At 37.9% G+C, this 24174-nt stretch overlaps 1 protein-coding gene across 1 annotated transcript in view; it reads left to right on the top strand.

Moving 5' to 3' along the window:
- The first annotated feature begins 8771 nt into the window (after window positions 1-8771).
- LOC132342940 (collagen alpha-2(V) chain-like) overlaps window positions 8772-24174 on the top strand; it is an 82960-nt gene continuing 67557 nt past the window's right edge. Inside the window, exon 1 of the mRNA XM_059877808.1 lies at window positions 8772-9031. Coding sequence (XP_059733791.1) covers window positions 8935-9031 — 97 coding nt within the window. The 5' untranslated portion in view covers window positions 8772-8934. The remainder of the gene's footprint in view (window positions 9032-24174) is intronic.

Consider the following 24174-nt stretch of genomic DNA (forward strand, 5'->3'; position numbering starts at 1 on the left):
TCAAATACTTCTGACATATTGACAACTGATGTAATTTTTGGTGTAGTTATTTTTCATATTCAAATTCTGCACACAAATGTAAAACATCAAGCAAAATTATAGCGTAAATCACACTTGAAATGGCAGGCTATATAAAATGCTATATTTTATCAAGTAGCCAATTTTACAAAAATTTCTTTTATGACCTCTCAAAGCAGAGAATTCCATAGCTCTTTAAAACAAAAATGAAGTTATAAAAGGGTCTGAAGGGTAGTTTGCCCCAAGCAAGGAAAATGTAGAATATTAAGCAAAATATTGATGGAGGTATGAAGTGTGATAAAATGTATTACTTTGATTACTTTGCTTTCTGCTGCCCTCTCCATACCAAGGACCAATTTCCCAGACTTCTGATCTCCACATAATTGTTAACTGAACAGTATAAGAACTCAAAAGCCTTGTGGGCTGAAAGAGTCCTTATTTTGTTGAGAAACAACTTGGGACTCTCAGGCCTTTAATTTTCTCAAAACAGTATACGGAGCATGGCAAGCTCATTTGGTACAAGTGGCCTTTGGTGTCCTTGAATTTCTGGACAATTTCCCCTTTGTAGCTTGTATGTACTCCTGCCATCTAACAAGTTTCCCTTAGGGGAGCCCTGACTCATAGACTCTCATTTTAACTACAGAGAATTGTCTATTCCAATTCAAACAATCATCCACATTATAGGATTTATTAGGCTTAATAAATAATGGATTAATACAATTATGTAAAGTTTAAAAATAAAATAAAATTAAAAAAAATAAATAATGGATTAATGGTTAAGAATGAGGGTCAAATTTTAAAAATGTGAACATAGTTCTTTAAAAATAAGGAATGAACTACTGATACATGAATGAATCAGGACCAGATACAAAAGTATGCATATGTCTGATTCCACTTACATAATGTTCTAGAAAAGCAAAGCTATGGGAATGGAAGTCAGATCAGTGGTGCCAGGAGTAGGGTTGGGAGGAAAAGGTTGAATTCACAAGTGGAGGCACTTTTGGGGGTGAAAAAAATGTCCTCTAGGTGGTGATGGTACTTATACAACTGTATACCTTTGTCATACTTAAAGATCTGTACATCTAAAATGGTGAATTTTACTCTGTCTAAAATATACCTTAATAAACATAACACAGTTACCTTTTTTTTTTTTTTGGTGGTGAGAACAATTAAGACCTACTCTCTTATGCTATCTTCCTACTTAGTAAAATGAAATTATATTATAGTTCAATTATCATGAAGTACAAGATCTAGACTGCTAGGATTTAGAAACCATTTTATAACTATTGTTTGCATTGTCTGAAAAGTCACTTAATCTCACTGAATCCCAGTGTAAAATGGGAATGATTATCCTGCTCATTTCACTGGGTTTTTGTTAGTCTCAAAGCATATGCACTCAAAGAGTACGTAAACAGTTAGGTGCTATATGAGCTAACATTATTTGCTAGATCATTTTATGGTTTTCATTTACAGGTCTCTCCATAGCTTCTAAATGTGACCATTGATTGTCTTAAGAGATAAGAAAATATTTTAAAATTTAAAATTGCAAACTTCTTAAAATCTGACTTATTCTAAAATATAAAGATCCAGATTAAAATGAAAGTTCAGATTTTAAGAAGTTAAAAAAGAAAACATTCCTTATTATGCCTACCTATAAAAAATTACATTTTTAATACAAATATTCAGATAGAGCTAACCTTTATTTATAGAGTTTGAATATAGATAGCATTTATAATTAAATAATTGATTCATATATTTGTTTACTTGAAAAGCTATTATGCTAAAGACTTTTTGAAAGATTCTCTAAGTGTTGTCATTTGTTTTTAAAAAATCAGTGATGGAGCTTAAGCTAAAGAAATAATTATCATATAATTTCTTGGCACCACATCTCCTTAAGAGAAAAGGCTGTGAAAAGAGAGTTCCATCCAGGACCTAGCCCTTTCTTGACTAGGATGTCATTTCTTGACTAGTTTAGTATGACTTGACACAAGTTATTTAGCTTCTCTGAGCCTCAATATCTTTCCTTCATTTGTAAAACAGAGAAAATAATAGGACTAATTCCACAGTATTGATATGATGATTAAGTTGATGAGTCCATACAAAGTACTTACATAGTACTTGACCCATAATAAATACTTAATATGGTCTTCCCGGTGGCTCAAACAGTAAAGAATCTGACTGAGGTGGGAGACACGGGTTTGATCCCTGGGTCAGGAAAATCCCCTGGAGAAAGAAATGGCAACCCACTCCAGTATTCTTGTTTGGGAAATCCCATGGACAGAGGAGCCTGGTGGGCTACAGCCCATTGGATTGCAAAAGAGTCGGACACAACTTAGAGACTAAACAACAACAACAAATATAAATAACCAGACAATGAGCATAATCTTAAGGCACTTTCAGTCTGACAGGGAGGACAGACATGTAAATATTGTGTAAGGTTAGGGAGGGCCCTGGGCTTCCCTGGTGGCTCAGATGGTAAAGGATCCGCCTGCAGTGAGGGAGACCTGGGTTCAGTCCCTGGGTTGAGAAGATCCCTTGGTGGAGAGCATGGCAGCCCACTCCAGTATTCTTGCCTGGAGAATCCCCACGGACAGAGGAGCCTGGTGGGCAGTCCATGGGGTTGCAAAGAGGCAGACATGACTGAGCGACTGAGCACAGCACAGCACAGGAAGGAACATACAGAACACGCTGGTCAGCTCTATGAAGGAAAAGGCCTGTTTGTCGGGGAACCAACACTTGAGCTTTGCTGGCTCTATCATCCACTTAGTTGGCAGAAGTTTCCTCTTCAAATTCGTACTTCAACTTCTTATAACTCATTAGGGATTTTATTTCCAGAATATATTCTGAATTTTTCTGCTTCTTTCTATTTCCATCATCTCTCATTTGGACTAAAAGTGTTTCCTAACCTGTGTCCCCGCTTCCATTCTTGCTTTGCTATAATACATTTCTCACAAGCCATTCAGATTTTTTTTTTAAATCAGTAAATTAAAAAATCAGTAAATTAGAGAACACCATTCCTTTGTTTAAAACCCGTCATTGGATTCTCATTGCATATAGAAAAAAAAATCTATACTCTTACACATGACCTACTTTACAGTAGGTACTTTACAGTAAGGTACACAGACCTTATCTCCAACCTTACATCATATCAGGCTGGTCATAATAATTTTCTTTTATTCTTTCACACTCAAAGTTTATTCCCATCTTTGGAAAGAGGAATTATAGCCTCCCAAAGATGTCCATGTCCTGGTGTCTAGCACCTGTGACTATGTTACTTTACATGTCAAAAATGATTTTGTGATATATGATTAAGGATATTGAGATGGGGAAATTGTTCTGGATTGTTCAGATAGAACCAATGCAGTCATACGTATTATTACAAGCAGAGAACCTTTCCTGGCAATGGTCAGAGAAAGAGACGTAACCCCAAAAGTAGCGTCAGAGAGACTCTACGTTGCTGGCTTGAAGATGAGATGAGGCCGTGAGAATGCAGGTGATCTCTGGAAGCTTGGAAAGGTAGAGACAGGGGTTCATCCCTAGATCCTCTGAAAAAGGGCACAGTCTTGTTGACACCTTGATTTCCTCTTAATGAGACCTAGGCTTCTGACCAATAGAACAGTAAGCCGATACATTTGTGTTCTTTTAAGCCACTAACTTTGTGCTAACTTTTATGGCAGCCGTAGAAAACTACTACATCATTCCAAGCCACTCGCACTGGCTGTCCCCTCTGCGTGGAATGCCATTTTCTTCATAGTTCTCCAGGGATAGATCCTTTTCCAATTTTAGGTCTCAGATTCATTGTTATCTCCAAAAGGGGTTTACTCTTATGGCATCTCTCTGCAGCATCCTTTCCACTCCTGACTCCTGAGCAACTCTAAACAACACACTGTTTATTTCCTTCATGGCGTATCACTGTCTGGAATCACCTTGCTTGCTCACTTATTTTTTGCCGCTTTAAGCTTTGTAGCATCAGAGACCCTGTCTGTGTTGTTCATAGCTCTACTGCAGACCTTGTTTGTGTTGTGCACACTGTATCCTTTGGCAAATAATATACAATCAACAAATAGTTGTTGAATGAGAAAATAAACCTGGGAGGTGGTTATTTCAGGCAAAAGTCAGAGCCTGAATAAATCTGGAGGTGTGAAACTGCTTATGTTCCTGGGAAAATCTGTGTTTCCAATGGCTGAAGCCAAAAGAGGAAAGCAGAGGAAGATGGAGACCAAGAGCTAGGCATTTTCCTTCTCCTCTTTTATTATTATTTTAAATATTAGGTTGCTACTTCATGTAATTATTTAGGAATTAACAAGTATAAAATAGAGACTCATAGAGAATGAACTAATGTTTACCTGTGGGGAGAGGGAGGGAGGGGCTACACAGGAGTAGGGAATTAAGAGATACAAACTATGTATAAAATAAGCTGCAAGGATATATTGTACAGCACGGGGAATATAGCCAATATTTTATAATAACTTTAAATGGAGTATTATGTATAAAAATATTGAATTCCTGTTGTACACCTGAAACTAACATAATATTGTCAATAAACTACATTAAAAAAATTCAAACGCATAACAAAGCTAACAAGACCCAGTGAACAATTGTGTGTGGGCTGAGTGGAGAAGGAAGAGTGTCCTCTGTGTCTTATCTTGGGACGAGGATAATTGTGGTAGTGCTAACTGGTATAAAGAACAATGCGAAATCATGATTTGTCTCATTCTGGACTTGGAGCTATATGGACTTGTCCAGAAGGAGATGTTCAGTGCAAGTACTTAGGGTCTGAAACTTGACTGGAAGTTATTAGGATGTAAATAGACACAAAGTCAAAGGATCTAATAATTAACAGATAAAGACAATGGGCAAGGAGAGAAAAAAGCTGATAATACAGCACTAGAAAGCACAGTAACTTTCTGAGAGAGACTGGCAAAGGAAATTGGACCCCAAAAGCAGAGGAGTAGAAGTAGTATCTGGGGCCAGGAAGCCATGGGAGGAAAATTTCAGAAAGAAGGAGGGAGTAGTCTGAATATCACACACTACATGAGGACAGAGGAAAACCTTCGGATTGATCAACAAAGGGGTGAAAAGTGAAAGTGAAGTCGCTCAGTCGTGCCTTACTCTTTGCGACCCCATGGACAGTAGCCTGCACCAAGCTCCTCCGTTCATGGGATTTTTAGGCAAGAGTACTGGAGTGGGTTGCCATTTCCTTCTCCAGGGAATCTTCCCAATCCAGGGGTCAAACCCAGGTCTCCCACATTGTAGACAGACGCTTTACCATCTGACCCACCAGGGAAGTCCAGCAAAGGGGTACTGGTGTCTTTTGCAGAGCTGGTAATGATATCCTGACGCATAGGTGAAGTATAAGCAGGAGAGGACCGAGAGGAAAAAAAAAAAAAGATGGTAGAAGATGTGGAGTTAAAGGAAACTTTTGGTTTTTTGTTTCTCTTTTGAAGAAATTGAGGAAGACACATAGTAATGTCTTGAAGGACATGTAAAGAGAAGGGATAAAGGGAGCAGAGGGAGGGATTAAGCCTGCAGGGTGCTGAGACCTCTGAGATTGGAAGTGTTGGTGGCAAGTAGATCAAATGGCGGGGCTTCCCTGGTAGCTCAGCTGGTAAAGGATCCGCTTGCAGTACAGGAGACCCCAGTTTGATTCCTGGGTTGGGAAGATCCCCTGGAGAAAGGATAGGCTACCCACTCCAATATTCTTGGGCTTCCCTGGTAGCTTAGATGGTAAAGAATCTGCCTGCAATGTGGGAGACCTGGGTTTGATCCCTGGCTTGAGAAGATCTCCTGGAGCAGGGCATGGAAACCCATGTCAGTATTCTTGCCTGGAGAATCCCTATGGACAGAGGAACTTGGTGGGCTACAGTCCATGGGGTCATGAAGAGTTGGACATGACTGAGCGACTAAGCACAGCACAGCACAGATCAGGTGGCTCAGTGATAAATAACTTGCCTGCCAGGCAGGTGACGTGGATCTGATCCCTGAGCCAGGAAGATCCCCTGGTGAAGGGAATGGCATCCCACTTGAGTATGCTTACCTTGGAAAATCCCATGGATAGAGGAGTCTTGCAGGCCACAGTCCGTAGGGTTACAAAAGAGTTGGAGTTGGACTTAGTGACTAAATATCAGCAGCAGATCTAAAATCTAGAAAGTGGTGAGAACACTCATTTTTAGAGTAATAGAATACTGAATCTACCACTTATTACCAGCAAACTTAGCAAACTTGAAACTTCTTTGAAGCATAATCCTGTCATACATGACTTGAGAAAAATAATAAATACCTTTCAGTGTTTCTGTGAAAAATTGGACTAGTAAAAATTCACCCACTAGGCACATATTATTATAATATACACAATTCACTGGAATTGTGACAGATATCTGAGCTCTCCACTCAAGCACTGAGGCCTAGAATCAGTTCTTTGGGGACCAAGAAATGGTCAAGTCTTCCTGAATTCAGCCACATCTATTAAACAGACACACCTGGTCAACACCTGTATACGTTTCACTTTTTTCCAAATTTTAATGTAGAACCTAAAGCCAACCATAGAAGAATAGCCCAGGTCACAAACTTACAAAGATAAGAGATAATGCTAATTTATCTCAGTTCTCCTGAAAATATTTGCTTGGTCCCTATTGTAACATGTGATTTTGATTTTGGTATGATGGGAAGAGGAGACTGAAGCTGGAGGAAACTAGGAGAGGTTGCTTTGGACTTTTAATCACTTTTATAAAAACTGTGCTTACATTTAAATGGAAAATAGCTGTATTGTTATGCTGATGATATCTGTTTTACTAACAGATATTGAGATGCAAGCACAGAGTGTTCATGGACACTGACTCTGCTACAAGTCCTGTTACCATCTCTGTGCCATCAGCACCTAAAATACTTTATGAGAACTGCAGAGTCTCCATAAATGTCCTTAGTCTCTGTGGCTCAGTAAAGATTCCACACAAGATGCCTGAAAACTGGGCCAACCCTTTAGTATTGTGGTGTTGGTGTCTCAAGATGGTTTTAAAGTAGAATAGAAGTGGGAAGCATGTGGAGTAGTTTTTTTTTTTCTCTGCATTTTCCACTTATTCTTTTTGAATATTTGGCAAAGTGTTTTTCAAGTCCTGGCCTCTCTCAGATATTCTAGTTAGAATTAGCAGAAGGGTGGCTTTTCGATCCTTACGCAATGCATTCATTTAAGTGGAAGCAGGGCCCTGTGTTCAGTGTGGTGGTGCCAGAGCAATTGAAACGGGACAGGTCGAAGTGAAAAGTTAGACTGTGGGGTATAGCTGCATTCCATATATTCCTCTGGAATACTTCTCCAGAGATTATAGCTCCAAAGGGAAAATGCAAAGGTTCTTGGATTTCTTCTACAAAAAAAAGTAAGGATAATGGATTAATTGCCTAATCTTACCCTATAATCTCTCCTTTCCCTGAATTTCTGCTGGGTCTAATGTATATGCTCTGGCTCATGGTTCTTGCTTTACGTAAATCTTTTTTCTTAGTGTCTACATGTGTTCCTTGGAGACAGTGGGCATGCCTTTCACTTATTTTGTGTCATCCTCTCCCTCCAATGCTTAGCACAATGCAGGGTTCCTGGTCATTGCTGAGTAATTTTAAAGCACTGACTCACCTGTGTTGTGTAGCACAGCCATTCGCATTCTGCGTGGACTCGAGGTAGCAAATCTACTAGATTATGTGGAACTCTCTGAGGTCATTAAGATCTTGGCAAGCACGAGTGTGGCACAAAAACTCATGAACAGTGCTCTTGAATGACACGTACAACTGGAACTACCAAATTCCCTGCAAGCTAGTTTAGGGGTAATAAGACCACTGTAACTACTTTTAGGTAGTTCTTTGCAGCTTGAAACTTAGTTAATAATGTATTACTCATTTTAATGCCACTAAACTCTGTCCTCTGATCAGAGCAAAGCTCTGTTCTCAAATGAGAAAATTGGAGTGCACAGAGATAAAGGGCTTAGTGTTTACAAAATGGGTGAGTGGCAGAGCTGATGTCTGAAGCAAGGCTTTCTGCATCCAAATACAGTGTCCTTCCCATCCCTCTACACTGACAAAGTGGACTGCTTTTCCGCATAATAAAACTCTCTGGGACAAGAAGGAGATGCAGATGTATTTCCCTAAATAAGAGAGATGGAGAGATAAGGAGATGATCTTAATCCCAAGTATGATGCATTTGTCTAAAATAATTTATTCACCTGGACATTTAATGGTCCTGTTCCAGAATCTGGGAAAAGAAACAGAATGTAGCAAGGGGACAAGAATAAGTCCTCCTTAGTAAAAAAGAAAGGGTTAAAATTTGACCCTTTGAAAGTTTAACGTGGGTAGTTTAAGGTTTAATTATCTAGATACCAAAAACTAGGCTGAAAGGCTGTGTTTCCTTCCTGATGTCTTTTCAGCTTATAGGGGAAAAGTGAAAGGGTGTGTGTCTGGGGGAAGGGTTAGGGAGGGAAGAATAAGACTCTTTCCTTCTAACAGGCTTTCTTTAAAAAAAAAGAAAAAGAAAAGGAAAGAGAAACAAACGTTTGCTACTGTGATTAAGCCACATTTATGTTTAAAACATAAATGAAATAGGGACAGTTCAAGGCACAGGGGCTTGTGTTCTGATTTGGTTGTTTACCATCAATCAGACCGTTGCTTGGCAGACACTGGATGGTTATGAGCCTGAACAAGCTGAAAAGGGGCAGGAAAAGAAGTGGAGGCAGCATTCTTCCTATTTAAAGCTGCATCGCTTGAAAAAAGTTTTCGCAGACTGTGCTGGAGCCGGTGCTGAAAAAGGGGGTTTGCAGAGGCTGCCCTGGGGCTGGGGCTGGTGCTGAAAGAAGAGCCCGCAGCTGACTTCATGGTGCTACAATAACCTTAGAATATACTTTTAACTCCCAGGAGGACCCACATGTCTAATATTTAGACATGATGGCAAACTGGGTGGAAGCAAGACCTCTGCTCATTCTTACTGTTTTATTAGGGCAGTTCGTCTCAATAAAAGCCCAGGAAGAAGACGAGGATGGTAAGTTTGCCGTTTGCTTTCCTTCTGGTGTTTATTGCACGGTTTGGGAAATGGGTGGAATATTAAACCTCAGGAAGAGCATGAAGAGGAGGTTCTGGTTTGAAGTTGAGAAGGGGGCTGACAGATTTGCACCTGGAAAACGGCTCGGAAGACAATCGGGGACATTTGTAAATCCGGAGCCTCTACATGTGCCGTTCGAAGAGTACACTACTGAATTCTTTTTGGGAAAGCCTGGGATAAGTCCTTTTCCCTGAATGTGGAGAGTGGGAAGTTTAAAAGAAAAGGAGAGTGCTTAAAACGGAGGGCTAGAGACACTCTTAGAGGAGGTCTGTTCTGTGGGCTAGAGTTCTCAGAGCAAGGAAAAGTCGCGGCAGAAGCAGAGTAGGGTGGAGCCTTTTTTGTACGGAACTTTAGCTGCTTCATAAAATTCTTTGTTTAGAAAAACCTCTGTAGCCACTCATAACTGATTTTTCTTTGTCTTTGGCTCCTTATTCTTTTCTCTTTATAGATTTTTGCGTCCCTTCTGGTTTCATTTGTGATCTTACAATCACTTTTGTTTCTGTGGGACAAGTCTTTCTTTCTCCATAGCAGAGGTTTATAGAAGCCAGATTTCTTATTTTCCCACCCTTCTGACTTGACTATCAGGACAGTGGTGGTTCCCTGTTGGAGGCGGAAGGCAGGAAATCGGCATGTCTTATATAATTTATTTATCACGGAGTATTTGCATGGGCATTATTCATTAGACACAAGTTTCCTTTCTTCTCTTTTTAAAAAATGTAAGACAAATCTTGCCTGGTTACCAATTTTTTTCCTATGAAATTTGCATATGTTAGGATTGCTTTCTATGGTATGGTTAAGCAAAAATGTGTGGCTGCTAGCAAATATAAGAAAATATTTAAATTGGTTTCACATTGTTAAATCCTTACCCTCCAGGCCTGAAGTTTCAAATACAGACATGTACTCTTTCATAATAGGCTTTAAAGATTTTCATAACAATTTAACATCAAACTCAAGCTTTTAAAACTTAGCACACTTATTAAACTTTTCTGTTACTGTCCTTCATATATATTTTATGGCTATATATACATTTAAAACCTGTTTCTGTGTATTTTTGCTCTATAAATGTTCATAAAATTAATCTAGAGACCCCGAGGTCTAAAAAACATTTAGAGTGAAAATAAGAATCTGGGATGAATACCCAAGAATCTGTCCAGAGTCCCATAGAGGGGGCACTTTCTGAAATCTTGAAACTTTTATCTTACTTTTTATGCTTTAAAAAATGAGACAATTCATAGAACATTAAACCTCTTGAGTTTCCTTCTAATGGTGTGAAAAGCATGTGTAGTTTGGAAGGGCTGGGAGATAATAGAATAAGAAGTAGAAGTCAGGAAAGGGGAGGGAAAAATGCACAAAATTACTATAGCAATAGAAATATCTGAATATAAAAGACTCCCCTCCCCCACCAGAAAAACCAATAACTTTCATTCAAAATTTTACACAACTTTCCTTGTTACTATATTTTAAGATAAAAATTTTCATTTATAAGGTATGAAAATAATTGAACATGTGAATAAATGAATGTTTCCTAAAGTATATGGAGTAGGCCATATGTTAAAAGACTTTCTTAAATAGTTGTAATTACACTGTAGGTGTTTCTGAAAAATGAGCAGAGTTCAATTTACCTTAATACTACTTTATATAAATGTTAGAAATGTGATGCTTGGTGCAAAAAAGCCTTCTCTCCCCAGTATATCCAAATAACATAGAACATAGAATTCCAAACATTTTACAGAAAAAAGGGTAAATTGCTTGCATACATATTGTAAAAGCATAAATTGCTCAGTTATGTTACTCAAGCTAAGAGAATATGTGTAAAATTCAATAGCAAAAGTAAATAGTTAAGATCTTAATTAAAGGTGATATAAAAAAGAATTCCATAATCCAGGATATTCAGAACTACATAACTTGAACTTACCATGCATATTTTAGTTTAAGTAATATTGTGTGAATACTTGGCAATACTTTATTTTTCCTGTTCAGGCTTGTCACAAACTTAATAGAAGAATCAGAATTTTGAAACTCCATGTAATTTTAAGTTTGGAGAAGAGTAAGGTAAATGTTTTAAACTAAAGAAGTTTCTAAGGCACACATGCAAAACAATATGTTTTTCAAATTTTAGCTCTAAGTCATATAATGTGGTGCTGACTTTGTGTATGAATATGTCCTCTTTGAAATGTAGAGACTTATTATCATATGTAAGTACATACTTAATAAGTTTTTTTTTCTTTTCAGGACTTCAAAGTATATTTTTCTTCTGTGATTATTTTTACTGGAAATTTAAAATTTATATTTTACATAAGTTACATATATAATGTCTTATAGAAATATTTATGAATGATGAGATAAAAGAAAACAAAGCTTTGAGCCTCTTAAGCCAAAATTGTTACTACTTCTCACTAAATTTTAAGAACTGAGTTGATTTTTTAAATTCATAAAAGTGAGAAAGTTTGAGAGTTGGACTAACTTTAGTTGGGGCTATTAAGTAAAATTATGTAAACAAATGAGTTAAGATAACAAAAATCAGCTTTGCATGAGTTTGTGTGTGTGTGGAAGTGTGTTGGTTTTGGGGGAGCTGCTTGAAGAGATTTTCCCATTTGTTTTTTGTAGGAGAAAATACTAGTGCATTTATACTAATTTTTATATTCCTGAATAAAGGTCTAATACCTAGGTCTAATACCTAATAAAGGTCTAATATCTAATACTTAAATACATTCTTGTTATTAGAAGTGGACATACTTAATCTTGGAAAATAATCTTTGATATGAATCATTGATTTCAACAACAGAGAAACAGTGGAGAGAAGGAAAGCTACAGAAGCATAGTGTTTTATTTCCAGAGACTATAAATGTCAGTGCTTCTCAGAGGTCAGGCAGATGACACCAACAAGTGAAGCAAGAGAGTGTATATCAACAGGTGATGGCAGGGCTGTGGAGAACTGAAGATGCATGCCCACTTGCAGCCATTCATATCTAATATTTTCAGAAAGTATTACCTAAGCCAAATACAGTATATTTTGAATGTCAAGTGTGGCTCATGGACCATAAATTTGCAACCCTCTTATTTGTAACGCTATACTAGTATCATGGACCCAAGCTGACTTCTGATTACTAAGAGATGAGGGGCTCACAGAGGATGAGATGTTTGGATGGCATCATTGGCTTGATGGACATGAGTTTGAGCAAGCTCTGGGAGTTGGTGATGGACAGGGAAACCTGGAGCGCTGCAGTCCATGGGGTCACAAAGAATCGGACACCACTGAGAGACTGAACTGAACTGAGGGGCTCACAGTTCTTTCTATAGCATGGGTACTTAGTCACTCGGTCGTGTCCAACTCTTTGTGACCCCATGGACTGTAGCCTGCCAGGCTCCTCTGTCCATGGGGATTCTCTAGGCAAGAATACTGGAGTGAGTTGCCATACCTTCCTCAAGGGGATCTTCCCAACCCAAGGATCTAACTCAAGCCTCCTGCATTGCAGGTGGATTCTTTACCATCTGAGCCAACAGGGAAGCCCTTTCTATAGCATGGCCTCCTGCATTTTATTATATTATCTCTGGCATTTATCTCATCATTCAAATACAAATAACAAGAAACAATGCTTAATACTCAGCTTGAAGAGATTTTCAGCAGTACTTGGATGGGATCATTTTAAAGGCAGTAGAGAATGCAAATATATAGTTTAAGATACTTGTTCACTCATAAATTGTTTTAAACTTTTTATTGTTGAAATTGATACTTTGAATCATACTCATGTAAGATATGCACACTTTTCTTTTACAGTGAATGTTTTAAGCTAGGTCCACCTGCATATAGGAGAGTGTAGTAGTTTAAACAACAAAAAAGTGTTTTTTTCTTATTTTATAAGCTTCTAGTTTAGTAGTGAAAGGTTGGTTTACCAACTTTACAGAATCATCAGGGATTCAGTTTTTTCTGGCTCTCTTATATTCCTAGGATACAGTTCTTGATGCTCTAAATTCCTAGACAGCTATTGGAATCCCAGCCATTATATTTACTTTCCTGGCTTCTAGAAAGAGAATAGGAGATAAAGGCTGTGATTCTTTTTTAATGGAGATTGTTAAGTCATCATATCATTTCTGCTGCTGCTAAATCGCTTCACGGCAGCCCACCAGGCTCCCCCGTCCCTGGGATTCTCCAGGCAAGAACACTGGAGTAGGTTGCCATTTCCTTCTCCAATGCATGAAAGTGAAAAGTGAAAGTGAAGTTGCACAGTCTTGTCCGACTCTTAGCGACCCCATGGACTTCAGCCCACCAGGGTCCTCCATCTATGGGATTTTCCAGGCAAGAGTACTGGAGTGAGGTGCCATTGCCTTCTCCGCATATCATTTCTACTTAATTGTAAGTCATGTGGTCACACAAAGCTACAAGGGCTGCTGGGAAATGTAGTCTTAGCTGGGTAACACTGACAGTGTATTCTGTTGAATAGAGTTATGGAGGATATAAAAGAGAGAATAGCTATTAGGAGGCAACTGTAATCCTGGCCACAGTGGGCATAATTGTCAACCACTTTCAGTGGAATGGATCTGGTTTCAATGGACAGAATATAGTTGAGTAACCAGACTTACCCTGGTTATTGTTCATTCCTAGGTAGAATACAAAGCCAAGAACACCGGATGGCACTTAAACATTAGGTTTTTATTCTTTACAATTCTTTCTGTAGTCTCTTCAAATAACTTTACTTTTATAAAAATTAGAATGAGTCTTTATTTTGGAGAGTATCTCTCTATATATGTGATTGGTAGATTGATAGGTACAGTCAATTTTTTATATTGACAAATGCAGGGTAGACTTTGATCATGACTCTTTAGGTTAGTTGGTAAGCAATCCACACAGATCAGTGCTGAGCTGATTGCATAAAAAGTCACCTGAAGAGCTTGTTGCCAGTATAGAGTCTAGGCTGCTCTTGTTCCCAAATAGCCTGATTTGGTGGTTGTGGATGGGATTTGGGAAGCTTTCTAGGTGATGGATTCATGCTGGTGAACCACTGTGTTAAGTCCCTGCCTAGACTCTTGATCTTGATGTGGCATCAGTTGGCTTCCTCTTCTAAGGCTACACACTGTGACTTTGCTAATAACTTGCTATTCTAGTCATTCCTTTCACTTATAAACCTGCTTACTGAAAATTTGTAGATAAGACATTGTGAATTCACAATCATTTCTGGAAAAAATAATCAAGACCCCAGTCCTCCTTATGGCAAGTTAGACGAATCATTCTACTATACAAAGGCCACACTATTAAAATGTATTTCCAGGTGACTAATAGTCTTTTTTTGCTTTCTGTTACTTCCTGCTCTTCACACTTTTATCATATCCCTGAAGGCCAAAGACTCATCACGTTGATCATTCTAGAAGTGCACATAATGCCATATGTTAAGTAAAATCATCAAGAGGAAGTTTTGTTTTGAGAGGAGGAGACTTAGAGATTAAAGTTATGTTAATCTATTTTTTTTTCTTTTTTTAATCAAATAGTTTGTTCGTACTTGAAGGAGAATTCCTCTATTATTTCTTAGTCTTACATGGAAATTTATAAAATATTTCAAATTGGATCAGTCACTTTTTGACAGATGTTTTGTGTTCTGAGATTACAATATTGAAAAGTTTAGATTTATATGTGAGAGATATAATAATAGTAGGAAAAAAGACTAAAGTTATTAATTATTAATTGATCTACTCTGTACATTTTGGCAAGTTGAACAAGTTTATATAAGACAGTGGAATTGCTAGGAATATATTGACAATTCAGTTTTCCTCTAAATTTCTTTTCATGTAAATTTCATGTGGCTTTTTCTAAATTTTATTTAATGCTGAAGAGCTATTACACACAAAGAGTATCTATTCTTGGCATTTGTGTGAGAAGTAGTCTATCCAGTGGAAAATTTTTCTTTGAAGTTGTGACTGCCTTGGTGGCTTTAGTGTTTTTACTTTATTTTATTGGTATGTTTAAAACTAAACCCTTCAACAGAAATCAGGATGGCTTCATCTTATACTGAGTATTTTTCCTAAGGAACAGTGTATCAGGGACATTATGATAGAACAAGATTTTCCTTACCCACTTGTTGTCTTCTACAGAGAAGTAACATTAACACTGTTAAAACGTTAGCATCAATAAATTAGTGAACATTGTCTCTATAGCTTTCTGGTATAATTTTCAAACTCGAAAATGTTTGTGTGCTTTAAAAAGTGGTTTTTTTTTAGTGTACATCTGGGAAGGAGGAAAGACAGTCTCACAGTTGGTTTTCTTTCCTTTTTTTTTCTGGGTGTCTATTTAATCAGAATTATAAGTTCAGTTTAAAGATGACACTGTTGCTTGCAACCTGAGCATCATAGCCCTGTTGTAGTCTACATACTTTAGTAAGTAAAGTAAGCCACGGTCTCGCCATCACTGGGAGGACACCTGGATTCTGATCCATCTCTGCTATTTAGGAGTTCGGCAACCTTTAGACTCCTTTTTTGAGGGCAGGAGAAGAGAGCCACAGACAATGAGGTGGTTTGGTGGCATCACCAAATCACTGGACATGAGTTTGAGCAAACTCCAGGGAAACCTGCCATGCTGCAGTCCATGGGGATCACAGAGTCAGACACGACTTAGTGACTGAACAACAACAACAAACCTTACCAAACCTTTGGGTCCTCATCTGAATTTGTAGAAATTATACACACTCCTGTCAATCTGATGGAACTCTTAAGAGGGTCATTTGGGAAATTTACCTGAAGGCAATTTTAGAGCATTTACATGAGACTCACAAAGTGATATTTTGGTCTGATCTCAGTCATCACAGCTATAAATCTTGGTGGCATAAATTCTACTGTTGCCAAATCTTTGAATTTGTTTTGAAGAACCTTCCGGATTTGTCCTCCTTCTGTATTTTGTTTGTTCTCCACCTCCTGGGGCAAGTTGCTCTGTTAATCGTGCTCTCTTTTCCATAACTTCAACAGCTTCCTTCCTATGAGCTGTTTCCCCTTAGCCTGTAAACAAGCTCAGCTCTCTCCCAGGGCCTGCGTCCGGCTTTCACCCTTTACTCTTAGCCTAGCTGCTTTAAAGGAGCAGAACAGTTTTCTGTGTGACTCTGTGCCCTCGCTCACCCCACGCCCCCCACTTTTGCTCCCTCTATTCCTCTTAAGCTTGTCCAGTAATGTGTGACGTTCCAGTGGACTCCTTTCGCCTACCGTTAACGACCCCAGCTTTCTTGAAAGGCTGTGCTCTGAAGGTTCTCGCTTTACCTTCCTGACCTTTCCTTCTCAGCTTCATGGGCTCCTTCTCTCTCTCTCTCTCTCTCTTTTTTATCCCTTAGCACTTTGTTTTCTCATAGGATTTAGTCCACTGGTTCTGTCTATTCTCTTCCTAGATTATCTAGGAATCTTACTCCCAGGGTTTTGCTTAACAACTAATTGCTGATCATTTTCAAATCTCTCTCTTCAACCCTGACCTTCCACATGAACTTCGGAATACCCAATTTCCCACTGGCTGGTCCATAACCACTTCAAGTTCAGCATGCCCAAAACTCAACACATTACCTTTCCTTCCAGACAGGATCATCTTTCTCATGTATTCTTTATGTCAGTTAATGGCAACATCATCCTACTCGGTTATTCAAGCAAAAATCTAATCAGTTACCAAATTCTACCGTTGTACCTGCTAAATATTTCTCAAATATACCTCCTCTCCATCTCTACTACAAACACCCCAGTTTAAGCTCTCATGGATTACTGCTTTTTACTGCAGTAGCATGTAAGTTTATCTCTTTGGCTCTCATGTGGCTACTTCCCATCTGTACCTATTGGGACCACGTCTGTTGCTAAAATCTGATCACTTCATTACCTTCCTTAAAACCTTCCATTGACTTCCATAACTTGAGGAAGGAATAATGTTCAAGCTCCTAAGCAAAGCATACAAGACCTTTCATGATCTGTCTCATTTCTAGAATTTTAGTCCCGTGACTATCATTCTTTGCCTCAAAATAAGGAATTGCCTGTAGTTCTCACCTCCCATGACATACACGCACACACACTTTTCCTTAGTCTACTTCCCAGGTTCCACTGCATGTCATAGAATTATTTTATGTAGTAGGTATATGATTGCTATTCCTTGCACATAGGCCAATTGAATATTATTTTTTCAAAATCTAAAAAAACTCTCCCACTATTTATTCATTCAAATATGAATGAACCAATTTCAGATTTAGATTTTTCAAGTTACATTTGCATATTCTTGAATAATTTTCTTGAGTGCTCTATGTTTTAGTTTTCTCGTCTATAAAATTAGAGTAGTAATATTTACCTTGAATAATTATTTTGAAGACTATCATTTATTAAACCACCTACATAGTAGTATGGTTCCTGACAAGGAGTAGGAGCTCATCAAATGATTATTGATACTATTATCCAACATAAGTATCCAGTTGATATTATTATTCAACTATTTAATAATATAACAATAATAATAAATGCTTATTGGGTAATTATAAGAACCAAAATGTTAGATGTTATAGAAAAAATAAACAACTTTTCTCTCAAAGAGATTAAAGTTGTTGTAAAACTTAAAATGCACATTTTATCTACTACAGTCACTTAGGCAATGCATCAGTATTTTTATCTAATGTCTAAATAGGCTATACTTTAAGCTTACGTATACATTTTGCCTTTCCAATAGAAAAGCAAATGGACTGTAGTGTCTTCTTGTGTAGGTTTACTATGGGAAAAAAAAGAAATAAAAACCTCTTTCCATTAAATATTTTCTAAGGGCCATGTGATTTGAAGCATTACTCCTGCTCTCTTGTTTCACACCCCACACACATTTCATTCTCTGCCATTGTCTCCAAGATGTGAGCAAGCCAAGCACGGCCCATTCCATGCCACACTGCTGCCTCATTCTGTCTACCAGCTCTGTCTGTTTCAGAGTTTGTTTTCTCAAAATATGATAGTCATAAAAGTCTGTATTAAAAACTGGAAGCTTCTTTTCCACCCTGCATTGCTCTGGGTTGCATCTGGAATGAGAGAAATTGCTTCACTGCACGGGGATTTACAAGGCAGCTCCCAGGACTATTGGATACAGTAGTGGGAGTGATCATCTTTTCCCAGATTTTGCAGCAAGTCTCCTCATTTTCCAAAGGCTGCTGGTTTCTTCACTCCCTTCACTCCCAGGAGATTTTTGTGAAATTGACTCCAGAAAGCAGACACTGATGTAAAATGTAGGCACATTCTTCATGCTCACACTTTCCTTATTTTGCTGCAGTTTTCTTTCTTCTCAGTTTTTCAAACTTGAACAAAATGATGGGTTTCACTTGGAAGAAGGTATGTGCATGAAATTTCACCAGATAATTAGTAGCTATGAATTACTTTAATTAAAAATTTTTTTTTATTCACTAGAGCTGTTCTGTAGCCATAAGCTTTAGAGTTTTTCATTATGGAATTTAAAAATGTGGATACTTCCCATAGGAAATACAACTTATTTATAGAGATTTAATACTTTCATTAAAAAGTTTAACTGCTTAAAAAGCAGTTATATAGTTATTATTTGCTCCTGATGTAGAAGAACCTATCAGATTCATTTATGCTAGTTTGAAATTATTTTTAATTTTTTTCTTTCTCATTCTTTCCAGAGCTTTCTATTGAAGAAATGATTAAGTTACAATTTAATTCAGAACATTATGCTTCTCATTTAGTGCTCAACTTTCATCTAGAGTTTCTGATAGGACGGACTGGTGGGTGAACAGTGAGGTTAACTGGTTACCATGGGAAGATGAACTGCAAGGAAAAAGTTTCTAGTTTTCTGGTCTTTGGCTACAAACACAAACCCTCTGAAGTTTTATAAAGAAAGCTTATACTTTCTTTTGAAAGGCAGAAGGGCACTGGCCATTCTAAGGCAAATGAGTGGTTCTGATATAGGAATCTTCTTTTTGTGCTGAAACAAAGGAAAAAACACTTGGAGTCAATGAAGGAGGAACAATTGAACATTCCATTGACCGCTTGTGTTAAAGCTTTCAGGTGCTACGAGTATTATGTCTTTCTGAGTATTCCCAAAAAAATGACTTCTTTTTTCATCCCTTCCCCGTTTCCTTTTAAATCTTGGTCTCTACGTGTTAGATTAGGCATGTGTTTGTTTGTGTTTTTATTTTCTCCCTTAGGCACATTAAAACTGAACTGAATTTTATTGAGAAACAACTAATAAGTTCCTGAATCAATGGAATTCTCATTAGCTTGGGAAGATTTCAGAATACTTGTAATCTATTTCATTAAAAAAAAAAATGGGGTAATTCCTTTATGAATCAAGATGGAAACAATGAGTTCTAAAGAAATTAATCAGTGAATGCATTCAAAGTTCCGTTGGCAGTGTTTGTGTTTGAGTATGTGGAGGATGATGAAATTAAATTAAGTGTTTTATGATAATTAGTATTTTCACGATATTTTGGTACATTCAGGATATAAATATTTCATAAAACTGTTAAAGCTATACTCACTTGATCTACCTGGTACCCCCTCCACATCTGTTCTGTGGATGCAGTGTTGCTAAAGTCCTAGGAGGACAAGCAGTTCCAGTTTTAAGAAAACAGTTTTGAAGTAGATGACTTTTAATTTTTTTTTATGGGAAATATGCTTTAAACTTTCAGTTTGAAGGAAAGGCATTCAGGAATCTACCTGAGAATCAAGGTCTCACACTGAAGGTTTATTTGGATGTCTCCTTCTCAAATATGGGATTCTCAGGTGGTGCTGCTGGGAAAGAACCCTCCTGCCAATGCACGAGACTTAAGAGATATGGATTTGATCCCTGGATGGGGAAGATCCCCTGGGTTGGGAAGATCCCCTGGGTTGGGAAGATCCCCAAGGGAAGGGCATGGCAACCCACTCCAGTATGCTTGCCTGGAAAATCCCATGGACAGAGGAGCCTGATGGGCTACAGTCCATGAGGTCGCAAAGAGTCGTACACAACTGAGCGACTGAGCATTCACCCAGTCTGAGTGTATTATTATATGGTAATTTGCCTTTTATGATTTTCCCCCAATAGTCTCTGGCCATCAAAATCAGCTGACATCATGGCTCTGGGTGAAAGTCCCAGTACTGGGTGGACTCTATGGCTCACACCACAGGCAGATGAAGCACAGCTGTCATGGACATTCTGTGTTTGTCCGTGGATGTCAAGACACTAGAATCACTGCAAATCCATTCTAATAGAAACTGAAAGTTGACTTCGTATAATCAAAATGGAAATTTATCTGCAGGATTCCCACTGTTTCTGAAGAGGATATTTGAGTTTCTTCAGAATAGAACTGTATGATTGTGCATCATATACCAGGTATAAGTAGATGGGAAGATGAGTTTTCTGTGGTACTCTACCCAAGGATACCAATTAACAGTTGGCACAGATAGCCTCATTGAAGGCTATCGTGTCTTGTGGGATTTATTTGGAAAATTTCAAAGAGGCTGGGAAAGTTTGTGATATCTCTTAATTTTTTTTTCTTAGATTTCTCTAATTTTTTTAACCCTATATGCCTAAGACACGTTCATTTTGGAAAAAACACATAAACACAACCACAGTTCTGCATCTCTATTATTTTGAGCTAACAGCATAGATACTTATAACTAGGCCAAATAGGCCATAGGAATAGTAGGAAGAGGGTAAGGTCTCACAGTTAGATTTTTTTAATTCTGGTAAATTTCTTCAACTCCCAATTACTACCATTTTTCTACACTTAGGACTTTTAACAGTAAACAGTTTCTACATTTAGAACTTCTCCTTTTCCATTTAGTTTCAAAAAGCAATTAACAGAGCCTGGGTCTTTGGAGTCTCACATTTGAATCCTGCGTTTTTGCAACCTTGTGACCTTGAGCAAGGTACGGATCTTTGAGATTCCCTACTTTCATCTGCATATTGAAAAATTGAATTGCAATTTATAGGCACTGAAGAAAAGTAGATATTATTCTTTTAGGATGAATCCTCTGGTTGGGCCATTAGAGTTTTCCCCATAACTGAAATAATTTTTATCAGACCATTCCTAGTTACTAAAATGGTAAGAGAAATGATGGAGGAGCAGAATTCCTGGAGCAGAACAGGGCCGGGGATGGGGGTGGGGCGGAGTGAAATGGTGATAAGAAATTTTGTTTATTTTGTGCTTTTCCCTTGGGCCAGGCCTGTGCTCAGCTCTTGATTATTCACAAAGGAAAAGCAAACCGGTACAACTCCTGAAAGTTTTACTTTGGTATTAAGATGCATTCACAAACTGAGTGGTACATATACTCATTTGATTTTATTCTTTTTTTCTGTTGTAATGCTTTTGGTAATTGTTTGAACATTTAGTTCATGTAGAGTTGTTCCAGAAAAGTAAAAGTATTACTGCTCAATATATACAGCATTTATTTCCTTTCCTGAGATTTCACTGGTTCAAGACAGACTTATTTGGACCCTGGCAATGCTTTTATAAGGGATGGTGTGCACCTCCACCTGGGTGGTCAAGGTGGAAGAAGGAGCTGTGTGAGCTCATTCCACTTCTCCTAATTCAACATGACAACGGGGTCCAAAGAGCACTTGGCCCTGAGTCAGACAACTCTAGTAAAGTCCTGATTCTTTCCTCATAAATACCTTATAAATATAATATGTTGGAACCTTAATTTCCTCATTTATAAAACATGGATAATACTTTTTATTTTTCTATCTCACAGGTTCAGAATGAAGAATTTATAATAATGTCTGCAGAAATTCTGTGTCAGATTTAAAATCCTCAGTAAGGGTCTATATGATTTATTGTAATTAAATTTTAGATGAATATAAAATAAGTGTTTATTTTAGGTAAATAAGAAGTATTTATAATCCAAAGTAACAGAAAATTCTTTATGAAAATGAAAGAAAGTAAGTTAGTGGGTTTCTTTAAAACCTTGAATTGCAGAGAGTAAAATACCTTGCTTACATAACCATCCAGAAAACTCCCAAAACCCCAAAATAGGAATTAAATAGGAAAAAATGAGAATAGAGACCTTGCCTTGAGGATAAACAGAACAGATGGAAAAACAAAACATGATTTTTCTAATATAACTGGACTGCAGTCTCTCTACAAGCAAAAATGTAGCTTCCTGGCAGAAGGCTGAATCCACTGTTGTTATCACTTTTTCCCTATTCATCTCTCATCAGGAAGCCTGTCTCAAAATCAAAGTTAAGCTCTGAGGGCCTGTTTGCAGCATGGTATCCCTTTTCCCTGGGTCAGAAGGTGACTGTGAGACAGAAGTTTAAACTGATGATAAATATCCATAGCAATCTGAGCCAAGTGTTTAGACAAAGGTTCCATCATCCCTCAAGCCTGTCTACTTTCTGGTATATTTTAAGACTCTCTACTTGTTCAGAGAGAAACATGCAGTTAAAGAGATGAGGGCCTCAACTAAATAGACTGTTTCTTTCTTTCATGAATGAATTGTTGAAATAATTTTAAAGAAAAGTTTCTAAATTAAAACTAGACCAGGTCGCAGGAAATCTGCATTCTAATTGTAGCTCTGACATGAACTAAATTGGTGATCTTGCGGAAGTGATTTTAAATCTCTGGGCCTCAGTTTCCTCCTCTGTAAGACCTATGGTATATTGTCCAGGGCTACTTCCTACTCTGAAAGTCTAGGACTGTAGAAGGTTTACATAAACTTATTCACATAGGTTAGATTTGTGCTATACCACCATGAAGAATTTCATGTATGAGTTTTGGTAGGTTGAAGCATTATGCATAATTTCTGTAGGTAATATCTTTCTGTATTTTAAAATTAGGATTTGAAGTTTTGATCCAAGTTTCTGGTTATTTACCTGTGTGTAAGGCTGAGCACTGCAGAATTGATGCTTTAGAGCTGTGGTGTTGGAGAAGACTCTTGAGAGTCCCTTGACTGAAAGGAGATCAAACCAGTCAATCCTAAAGGAAATCAATTCTGACTATTCATTGGAAGGACTGATGCTGAAGCTGAAACACCAGTACTTTGGCCACCTGATGTGAAGAGCTGACTCACAAGAAAAGACCCTGATACCACTGACTCAGTGGACACGGATTTGAGCTAGATCCAGGAGATGGTGAAGGACAGGGGTGCCTGGTGTGCTGCAGTCCATGGGGTTGCAAAGAGTCAGACACGACTGAGTGACTGAACAACAACATTGTGCTAAGTCGCTTCAGTCATATTTGACTCTTTGCGACCCTATGGACGGCAGCCTGCCAGGCTCTTCTGTCTGTGGGATTCTCCAGGCGAGAATACTGGAGTGGGTTGCCATTCTGCCCTCCAGGGAATCTTCCCAACCCTGGGATTGAAGCTGAGTCTTACGTCTCCTGCTTTGGCAAGAGACTACCTTACTATGATTTATTTAAGTAACACAACTTCCAAAATGATCCGTTTTCCAGTGAATGGCTTTTCAGGTGTCCTAGGTGGCTCAGATAGTAAAGAATCTGTCTGCAATGCAGGAGACCTGTGTTAAATCCCTGGGTTGGGAAGATCCCCTGGAGGAGGGAATAGCCACCCACTCCAGTATGCTTGCCTGGAGAATTCCATGGACAGAGGAACCTGGCAATCCATAGGGTCACAAAGAGTCAGACATGACTGAAGTGATTTAGCACACACACACACACAAATGGCTTTACAAAGTTTCTAGACTTTGTTGTAAAGCTACTTGTGAAAAAAAAATTCACAATAATCTGGCAATAAGTTTTGTATATTTCAGATTAACTTTGAATTTTCAATTAGAAAATTTGTAAATACATTCAGTGCTGTGTTACACTAGTTTTCAGTCCTAAGACTTGATGCTCTATAAATATTTTTTGGTGGGATAGTGGTCAAAGTTTAGTGGCATACTAGGCTCTTGCCCTTAAAGCTGATGGATTTGTCTTTGCAGTGAGGACATTGTTTACTTTTCCTGGCAATCTGCTGAACCTACTAAACTGCTATTTTATCTAGCCTTTTACAAAAAGGTGGAAGGAAGGAAGAATAGAAGGAAGGAGAATTTAAAGCTTATGAGATTTCCCTGAAGAGTAGATCATGAGATTATCATGATTGTTCTTGATTCCTTATACCTGTTCCCGAGTCCTTATTTTTCTTTATTAATAATGTTTGTTGGGAGA

The sequence above is a fragment of the Bos taurus genome, chromosome 2 (genome assembly GCF_002263795.3).
Source record: "Bos taurus isolate L1 Dominette 01449 registration number 42190680 breed Hereford chromosome 2, ARS-UCD2.0, whole genome shotgun sequence".
Lineage (NCBI taxonomy): Eukaryota > Metazoa > Chordata > Mammalia > Artiodactyla > Bovidae > Bos > Bos taurus.